Source organism: Rhamphochromis longiceps, linkage group LG7 (genome assembly GCF_057381845.1).
Source record: "Rhamphochromis longiceps isolate RC_006_pf linkage group LG7, R_longiceps_female_GT1.1, whole genome shotgun sequence".
Lineage (NCBI taxonomy): Eukaryota > Metazoa > Chordata > Actinopteri > Cichliformes > Cichlidae > Rhamphochromis > Rhamphochromis longiceps.
In genome coordinates this window covers 14,657,192-14,667,500 of record NC_140563.1, presented here as the reverse complement: position 1 = coordinate 14,667,500, position 10,309 = coordinate 14,657,192, and the positions used below count along the sequence as shown (strand labels likewise).

At 42.2% G+C, this 10,309-nt stretch overlaps 1 protein-coding gene across 1 annotated transcript; it reads left to right on the top strand.

Annotated features, from left to right (window-relative positions):
* The first annotated feature begins 864 nt into the window (after positions 1 to 864).
* Positions 865 to 10,293, top strand: epx (eosinophil peroxidase). Its single transcript, XM_085412389.1, has 17 exons — positions 865 to 1,682; positions 1,774 to 1,864; positions 1,942 to 2,032; positions 2,157 to 2,332; positions 2,826 to 2,958; positions 3,047 to 3,176; positions 3,266 to 3,472; positions 4,994 to 5,360; positions 5,439 to 5,599; positions 5,681 to 5,939; positions 6,023 to 6,193; positions 8,003 to 8,240; positions 8,330 to 8,541; positions 8,616 to 8,780; positions 9,226 to 9,306; positions 9,410 to 9,506; positions 9,670 to 10,293. Exons 1-17 carry the CDS (start codon positions 1,665 to 1,667, stop codon positions 9,725 to 9,727), a joined length of 2,655 nt encoding a protein of 884 aa, XP_085268515.1. The 5' UTR covers positions 865 to 1,664; the 3' UTR covers positions 9,728 to 10,293.
* The last annotated feature ends 16 nt before the right edge of the window (positions 10,294 to 10,309 follow it).

The following is a 10,309-nucleotide window of genomic DNA, read 5'->3' as shown; positions in this document are numbered from 1 at the left end:
TACCCTGTTTCAGTTCTAAGGTGTTACATATAGGGACATCATAAAATGAATCTGGTCCTTAGCAGCTCTTAAATTATTAAAATGCAAACCCAGATGAATAATATAGATGTTATAACACCACGTCATTATTTTTTTACTAAAACTGGTAGCAGCTTCTCCGATTACTCTCTCTCAGCAAGTGTGATGACCTTTATAAAAGCAGAAATTTTGTCTATTTGCAGGAGCATATGGGTGCACGTTAAAGATCACAGAGAAGGAGCTGTTGCTGTCATCAGTCTGGGGAGGCTTAGAAGGCAATATCTCCAAAAAGCTCATCATTCTGAATGTGAAAGATTATTTATCCATGGAAAACAATTAACATTCATGACATGTCAGCTGTCCTAGCAAACTGTCCCTAAGCTCAGTCCATGCTCAGAGAAACTGCACATTGCAGGCATTGAGTCAACCATGAACTCCTTTGTATACAAAATCTTGTGCTGTGACCTCAAGAGAGCAGAGCATAACTGAATGCCCGCAAACCTCAAAGAACTGAAGCAACACTGTAACAAAGACTTGGCTCAATAATATGAAACTGATAGTTATATAGAAAATAAATAATAGTAATAATAATTACTTCAAGTTATTGATGCTAAAGGTGTTTTAGCATCAATAACATAGTTTTAAGACCTGCTAAGAACCAGGTGGCTTTTTTTTACTATCAGAAATGATCACCTGAAATAATCCACTTGACCAGAACTCATTATATACAAGTGAGGAAATGTGGGTCAACTGACACTTGATCTACCTGTATGCCAAATATTTGGTTGTACCTTTGTGGATACATCGACTCTTCTCTGGAGCACATGGAGTAGACGGTGGGTCAACAGAGATAATATTAATAACAGCGTAATGAAATGGGACTGGTGAATCATTTGATGATATCACACACCTGGAACATCAAAGGGGGGGAAAGCAAGCATACATTTGAGTTGTTAAGCCTCACAGTTGACAGAAACACTCTGAAATCTTTCTGTCTCATCCTTGTGCTCGGTTCATGGTCATTTCCCAGAATCCCCGCTTCCAGCTCACCCACCTGTCTGTGTCACTGGCACAGGGACCATCAGATTGAAATGTTTGGCATGTGTTGAAGACACAGACACCCTTTTAATTTAAAAAAAAAATCCCCAAATACTAAGCTTAGCTTCTCATTGTGAAGTCTAACTGCTTTTTTTAAACAAATCTGCCACTAAAGTAACTTTGACATCTAATATTTCAGCCGCCTCTTTGTTTGGTTGAGTGCTCTACTACAGCAAAGACTCTCTCTGCTCTGCTGAGGGATGGGTAGGATTATTTATTTGTAACGCTGATTTGACAGAGGCTTTTCATCGAGGGCGAGAGCACAGACGTAAATTTGATTTGAGAGGTTATTAGGTCGAGGCTGCGAGTCCTGCGTTTGATGTTGCCTTTCTGTCACCATGAAGGACAGATAAGGGGATTCTGCACATACCTGTTGGCCCTGCTCACAGTGTATACATAGCACCCTTGACACTTGGAGCCAAACACACACCTACACTTGCTTGCACTCAAGATGAGTTGGAGCGAATGCAGCGGTAAGATCCTCCGATTCCTTCTCTGAACCTGAAGCGATCCTTCTTTGCTCACACTGAAAAGTTTTCAGAATCACAATGACTACAGCACTTGTGGTGAGTTTCTGCTTTAATGTACAATTTAAAGTTTATGCAGAAATTTTGACCTTTTTTTCAAGATTTGAAGGTTAATGTGGTTTCATTTCAGGTGTCTGCATCTCTTTTTCAACTGGTTGTTGTCCTGCTCTTAATCCCTGGTCATGCTTCACTGACCAAAGTGAAGCACGGCAACACCTCAGGTAGGATTTCTGATAATTTCTGAAAGGAGAAGGTGCTTTGGAGCCTTTCTAACTGCTCTGCTCTGTTATGGTCTCAGGAGTGGTGTATCTGGGATCTGCGTTTGTTGATGAGGCTCTTCAGAGGGCGATTGAGCTGACTGATGCTGCTTACACCCACACGAGTGAAAGGTAGAAATTCTTTATTCTGGTCTAAAATATATCTGGAAATATCTCAAACCAGGCTGACACATAGAAGAAAATAAATCATTTTACGTCTGCGAGGGACTGAATACACAGTTCTGAATGTTTCCAGGGTGAAGACGTCGCTGTCTGAAGGCGCTCTGAGACCCAGTGACCTGCTGGCTCAGTTCAAACAGATTGAAAGCACAACCAGGACCCAGATCCGGGCTGCTGAACTGCTGGACAACACAGTGGAGCTGATCAGAGAGATGGTCTACACTAACACCATGATGCAGCCCAACGCTTATGGTACTGAACAGCAGCAGAACACCATGTAAACCTGCGGGCCATTTAATCTGATGAATGATTAAACAAGCTTTATTCTACATCATATTTTTAGTTTGTTTCAGGATATAATATTACACAGCCAATTTATCTCTTCTATAACTCTTTGTTTTATGTGCTTTATTTAACCAAGTATGGGTGTTTTTGGTATTAAAAAATCTCTTGTTTAGGAGGACAGAAGATATTTTTACAATGATGACTACAAACAATACAGTTTACATATTGTGCCAGAAAATATTAGTCAGCATAAGTTGACTCATGGAGGCTACTGAAGCATAATCAAGCTCAGCAAAACCAAATTCCAGAAATAGATTTGGATCATTTGGATCATTTGAATCATTTGTATCTGCTTTTGACAGGAAAGGACACAACAATTGATCTGATCTTTCTCATATATATTTCTTTATGTTTCAGTGTTACTAACTTGGACCTTGTTGTGCTTACCGTGCTCCCTCAGAAATGCTGAGTGAAGAAGATACGGAGAATCTGCTGCATGTGACGGGCTGCTCCGCTGAGCTGCAGACGCCCAGCTGTCAGATAGACTGTCTCTCTGAGCGTTACAGATCCGTCACAGGCGAGTGCAACAACAGGTCAGAGCATGTATAAAATTTGACAGGCTGGCGCAACAGAGATCGTTGTTTTCAGGTAACCATCTCTCTGTGTTCTGCTGCTGTACAGACAACATCCGAGATGGGGGGCTGCTAATATCCCGTATTCCCGTTGGTTGGCTCCAGAGTATGAGGATGTGTGGGGGATGCCCAGAGGGTGGGAACCAAAACACACCTATCACAATGCCAGCCTGCCTCCAGTAAGAGTCCTGCAGCAGCTCTCGGTCGTCTTCTGTCCTGCCAGCTGCTGTAAGCCCATCACTCCTCCTCCTCATCTCGTATGTTCCAGGTGCGGCTGGTGTCACAGGAAGTGCTGTTCACTCACAATGACAACATCTCTGTGGACTCCACTCTGTCCCACTTGCTGGTGGATTGGGGTCAGTGGATAGACCACGATCTGGTGCTGACGCCTCAGAGTCCCAGTACGGCTGCCTTTAAGTCTGGAGCTGACTGCACCCACACCTGCAACCGAGACTCACCCTGCTTTCCCATCCAGGTGCATTTCACCAGCTCTCTTGGAAGGCTCTAATTTATTTTGTTTTTTTTATTATTTTCCTTCACATGCTAAATGCCAAACCCGTAACCTGCACAGTTTCTGTATATTTACTGTATAGCAGATTATCTCTTACCATTAGTACCAAACACAGGTTCGGTAACACTGTCAATGGTTTAAATAGAAAATATAAACCAGGAAATACTCTCTCATTACGCCCAATTAGAAGATTTCTCATTGGCTGTTGTACGTAAAGTTCTGTGAAAAGAAAGTTCACTTGAGTCTAAGGAGCTTGGAAAGAAAAGCGTCTGGACTTCTTTAAGTGGCTTGAAGACGTTTCACCTCTCATCTGAGAAGTTTTCTTTCCAAGCTCCTTAGACTACGATGACCTGGATACTGAGAACCTTCACAGTTCAGTTGACTGTTTTCATAGGAATTAAGAAGTTTAGGCAGTTTGAAGGTCTGGAGCATTCAGGTGTGTGCTAAGACAATGCTGCAATCTTGAGCAGACATTCAACCAAATTTACCCCAAGGTCAGAAAATGCAATGCTAAGAGAAATTGCCAAAAAAAAGAAAGAAAAAGATCTACATCTAAACCCTACAGCACTCAATTAGCATGTTAAGTGTTAAAGGTCATGACAGTACAATTACAAAAACACTGAAGAAGTATTTGGAAGGATTGCCAGGAGAAATCCTTTTCTGTCTAAAAAGAACATGGCAGCACGGCTCAGGTGTGCAAGGTTGCACAGAGTCATTTGGTACTGGGCGAGAGAATTTATGGTTTTCAGGGTGTTTATCATTAACTCAGTTTCCCTGGGTCTTTTACCGTGTGTTATGAATAAATCTTCTTTTTTTGTACCAGTACTGGTTTTATTTTGTCGTATTTATCCTCGACACCCTAAAGGCTGGACCGTGAAAATATTGTCCTACATAAACCAGTCCATGGCGCAAAAAAGGTTTGGGACCGCTGCACTAAATGACAAGCAAGGTGGTGGAGGGGTGATGATTTGGGCTTGTTTTGCAGCCACAGATCCTGGGCACCTTCCAGTCATTTTGTCAACTATGAATCTAGTCATGTATAAGGACAGCAATCCCATGAACACCAGTGACTGTCTGAAAAAGAAAGGAATGAAAGTGTTCAAATGAGCCAATCAAATCCAGACCTCAGCCTGACTGAAATTCTGTGGGAGGACCTTAGGAGAGCCGTGCAAATGCCTACAAACCTCAATGAACAGAAAGAATCTTGAAACAAAGAGTGAGCCAGAATTCCTCCACCATGATGCGAGAGACTGATAAAGTTACCTCACGTTATTGCTGCTAAAGGTAGTTCTGAATCACGAGTAGACACATGTCTGATATTTTTTATTCTTTACTCCTGGAGGTGAAATTGTTTTAGAAATTTGAAATTGACAGCTGTTCCCAAAAAAGACTAGACTTGCATCATTTTTTTCCCTTATATTGTTGCTATGGAAAAGAATGTCCTTCCCTCATCTGCAGCAGTTTAAAGACAACTTTCTTTACTAGATCCCACCATCTGATCCTCGTAATGGGGTCCAGAGTTGCATGCCTTTCTTCCGCTCTGCTCCCAGCTGTGGTGCTGGAGTTCTGCCTCATCGTCAGCGGGAGCAGCTCAACGCCATCACCTCCTTTGTCGATGCCAGCATGGTGTACGGCAGCTCCACCAGCCTGGCTTCTGCTCTCAGAAACCAATCTTCTCCTCTGGGCTCAATGGCCATCAACTCCCAGCACTCAGATCACGAGCTCGCCTACATGCCCTTCCTACCTCGCCTCCAGGCTCACCTGGACCCCTGCGGCCCTCGCAACTCCACCACCTCAGGAACATCAGACAGGTCTGCTCACCGACAGAACACCACATCCTGCTTTCAAGCTGGTGAGTGGGCGAATGTTGTAAATTCTCCACCCACTGTAAGCTTCAGTGCAGCTGTTGCTCATGACTAATGCTTCACAGGTGATTCGAGAGCCAATGAACATCTGGGATTGATTGCGCTGCACACGCTCTTCCTGAGAGAGCACAACCGACTGGTCAAAGAGCTGCACCTGCTAAACCTTCATTGGAGCCCAGACACCCTGTACCAGGAGGCCCGCAAGATCATAGGAGCCATTCATCAGGTATCTGCAGGATTATCTGATGAACAACATATCACATCTACCTGTTCTCATCCCTTTGACTGGTGTTCTAAATCCTTTAAGATCCTAACATGGGAGCACTACCTGCCACGGGTCCTTGGTGAGAATGCCATGTCTCATCTGATGCCTCCTTACAAGGGTTATGATCCTGACATGGATCCCAGCATTGCTAATGTTTTTGCAACTGCTGCATTTCGTTTTGCTCACGTCACCGTGCAACCAGTAGTGACCAGATTGGGGCCAGGATATAATGCTAACTCGCAGTATCCCTCTCTGCTGCTGCATCACTCACTGTTTGCCTCTTGGAGGGTTGTGCAGGAAGGTAATGAGCAATGTTGTTGTTTTACTCTGATTACATGTACTCAGCATTTCTATTTCTGTTTTAATTTCCTCCTGTTGTTTCAGGTGGTATAGACCCAGTGCTGCGTGGCCTCCTGCTGTCTCCAGCCAAGCTGCAGACTCCCGGTCAGATGATGGTGGAGGAGCTGACAGAGAGACTCTTTCAGGCACAGGGTGGGATGCCTCTGGACCTCGGAGCCCTTAATCTCCAGAGAGGCCGAGACCACGGCCTGCCCGGTATCAAGACTTGCAACCTCTCGCACCGATATCCCATCTGCTGTCTGTCCTATTGTTCTCTTTTCCAGCTCCATGTTTTCATTATTGAAGTCAGCTAGAGTAGCTTTGCACCAGTCACAGTTAAAAGTAATCCATATGTGCAGTATCTTATATTTATCCTTAATACAGTCTCTCACTTCCGCCTCTATCTGAAACAAGATGTTTTAGAACCTCCCCTTTTAAACAGACTTTCTTGTGATTGGCTGCCCCCCATATTAGAGGAGGGGCAGGTGGGTGGAGATTACTTGCACATACAGTGTCTTTATTTTTATTTTTAAACTTTGTCCATTTTTACTATCAGTATCCACTATTGTTACAGTATATAGGACATTGCAAAGTGCTTGAGCTACCCTTCATATTTTGGGAAATTGGAGACATATATAAACACACATTTGTTCAATTCTAACAGCCTTAAAAGTCAATATTTGGTATGACATCTACAGAGTGCAGCCTCTAAGCTTCTTGACAGTTACCCTTCAACTGAGGCAATTTCTGATGAAACTTTGTGGAAATCATCTTATTGATGACATCTTATCAGACTGTGTTATTGTTGCCATTTATGACATATACAACGAAAGAAATTGGAATAAATAAATAAATAAAATTCTCTCTCTCACACACACACACACATGCACACACGCACACACACACACACACACACACACACACACACACACACACACACACACAGAATAGGTCTCTTTTAAATGATTTAAGAAAAATCAGGATCCACAATCCATAGTTACCAACACCTGCATTTACCTCTTTTAGTCTAATATTTTAAAAGAAATTACAGTAGCGTTAAGACCATAAAACCATGTACCAGCGGTTGTAGTTTTTCTGCAGCTACAGTATTCCTTCTATTATCACAGGGTTTCCATTCTGGGGAAATCTGCAAAGTAGAAACCATATGTTTATTATATTACTTTTGTATATTTTAAGCCATAAAAATCCTCCCCGTGCTCTTATAAACCCTATTATAACTTTGTTATTCATTTTTTAGGCTAGATAATGCTTATTTTTACTGCAAAAATAAATTGCAATTTTAAAAATTAAAACACGCAGAAACTGTAATATAAATTTGCAGATAAATCGGAAATGTAGCGTGTCTGGAAAGGTAAAACACGATATGACATGGGAATACTGTATACTAATTCTTGTATTAAACTGTGTGTTTTCATATTCTAGCTGCAAAAAAAATGAGAGCACAGTTGATGTTATTGTAATGTAAGTCAACGTGCACAACATCACAGCATCATTAATAGTAGTTATACTTGTTTCCTTGAAAGTCTGCCATGAAAAGTGTGTGCTGACTCATGATGAACCAGTCCCAGATGTAGGAATGTGTTAATAACCCTGCCAGGTGGCCTGTAGTCCTCTAATAGTTATTTGTGTTGCTTGTTAATTAAGAGTTAAAACTGGCCCTCTGAAATTTCCCTCAGGGAGTGACTTCTCACAGAGCTAAACCAACTAGTTCCTAATGCACGTTATCACGTGATGCTAATGCAACAGTCACTGCACAAAAAAACCTTGAGAGAATCCAGCTATGCAACCTAATCTCACCTTATTTCATTTTTGTATATCTACACTTAAGTTTGAAGGTTCTAATTTCCCTCCTATTACATCTGCCTTCCTTAAATACTGATTTTACTTGGTAAAATCAGTATTTGGCTATGTTCACTTTCACATGAGCCCCATATATTTAATGCTTATCTCACTTTCTTCACTCCATCTTTAACCCGCAGTCTTCTGACTCATCTCCTCCATCAGGATACAGCTCCTGGCGAAAGTTCTGTGGCCTTTCTGTTCCCAACAACACACTGGACCTGGCTGAAATTCTGGGCAACTTCACTTTGGCTCACAAATTCCAACTCTTATACGGGACACCACACAACATCGACGTGTGGGTGGGTGCCATCTCTGAGCCAGCTCTGCCCGGAGGCCGAGTCGGACCGCTCCTGTCATGCCTGCTCGCGAGACAGTTCAGAGCGCTGAGAGACGGTGACAGGTGGGCCACAGCTAAAATTAAATTATTAAAAATATGATGCAAAAAAGTGAAATTCTAAAATATTCTAAAATATGTGCTTGTCTTTCAAGGTTTTGGTGGGAGAGGGAAGGAGTGTTCACCCGCGCTCAGAGGAAACATCTGCGTTCAGTCTCTTTATCCCGCATCATTTGTGACAACAGCCACGTCACACATGTCCCTGCCGACCCGTTCTCACGCACCGAGACCTCGGAGGACATGTTGGCCTGTTCTGACCCCCTCATCCCTCACCTTGACATCAGCCCGTGGAAAGAGCAGGACTCGGGTGAGGCTGTGGAAAACAAGTTGTGTCGAGTATGAAGCTGGGATGGCCTTATTTTTTCACTGACTTTCTCACAGATCCCCGCTGCGGTCCAATACCCAGGATTCAATTTGGCTACTATCTCCTCTGTAACTCGGTGATCCTGTATCAGTGTCACTCTGGCTACAAGCTGCTGGGAGCTTCATCCATCAGTTGTGATCCAAACAGCCAGCAGTGGAGCCCAGCACCCCCATCGTGTCAGGGTACGAAAACTAAACTGTCTAGTCAAGCCCTGATGGCATGTGTTGTTCTTTTCTTTTAACGCCAGAGTTTAACATTATGTTTTTTGTTTAAGGAATTATAATTGTTAAAAAATAACTTTCATTTAAGCTCAAGAATGAATTTGAAATTCTAACTTCCAGGAAGAAATTTTAACCAGGAAAATTCTAAAATGAAAATTAAAAATACAATTCTCCAGAAAGGGCAATTTAACTAATTGCTGGAGTTTATTTTAAACACATTTTTAGCAGTTTAGTCAGGTATATTATCTACGTGAATTGTTTCAATATCTGGGCTGCAGCCCCCAGTGGACTGTGAAGGTACTGCGGCTGGGCCCTAGTCATTTATTTTTTTAAATAAATCATTCAGTAAACTTGTTTTTTAGTTAAAAATATGCCATTAAATATGTCAGTTTGGCTGATTTTGCAGATATCGATGAATGTGAGGAAATGACTTCTTGTCCACAACACCTGGAGTGCCTGAACATACCAGGCTCCTTTGTGTGCTCAGGTTGGTTTCAGATCACTTTAAATATTTCCCAATGTGAATTTTAAACACCATTCAGCACGTACTAAACGTCTGTCACTTCTGAACACCTCTTCACATGACCCAGAGCCCTCCTCGCTATCGGCCGTCTCCATCGTCACCGCAGTGATAGTTGTGTTTGGAGGCGTGGTCGTGCTGGTGATGGGCATGTTCTGTTTTCGAAGGCGAGTCATCTGCATGCAGAGTTCTCATTTTACACAAACACTGGTGGGCTAGTTTCAACAGACTGAATTGAAATGAAATGTAATGATTAACGGAGCTATACAAACATGTTCATACATCACTAAAAATATTTAACATTTCAATAACTGAATTTGTTTCTTGCAGATATCTCCCAAAGAGAGAAGCGCTGGTGACTGCTGGATGTTGCCAAGAGAAAAGTTAATCAATCCTTTGTAAGAGTTTGGTTGATTTTTGTTGTAATATTCCTGTGAAATTATCTAAATGTTTTTAAATGTTCTTATGTATTTAGTTGACTAGCTGCAGTTTTTTTCATCTTAATTTATAAGTATCACATCTGTGTTCAATAACAGTTCAGCTTATAAGAAATTCGTCTTGATTTCATCTTTTCTCCTCCCGTGCCCTTTGATAAACAGCAGGGCAAACTATTTATTAAGGTCTGCTGTAATCGGTACAAAGAGGTCATCAAAACAGCAGCTCAGAGAAGTCTTTCCAATCCGGAAACTCAAATCTTACTGGAATGTCGGCTTCATAAAGCCCCTCTGAGCTGGACACAGTCTCAGTATTTCCTCGGTATTCCTGCTTGAGAACCTGTTTGGCGTATGTAAGTGTTATGACCTTATTCTAACCCCAAATCTGTGCCCAGAGCAAACATCACCCCTGGGATATCTGGTTGCACTGGGTTGAAATTAATTGAAGTGATGAGTCTTTCCCGAGCAAACTTCCGGAGTTTCCCTCTCTTGATCGGATTTCTAATAATAAAAGAGACATGGTACAAAAGTGACAG

Coding starts and splice junctions, on each gene's coding strand:
- epx (XM_085412389.1), top strand. Junction 8,542..8,615: donor GTGGAAAGAGCAGGACTCGG/GTGAGGCTGTGG, acceptor ACTTTCTCACAG/ATCCCCGCTGCGGTCCAATA. Junction 9,507..9,669: donor GGCATGTTCTGTTTTCGAAG/GCGAGTCATCTG, acceptor TGTTTCTTGCAG/ATATCTCCCAAAGAGAGAAG.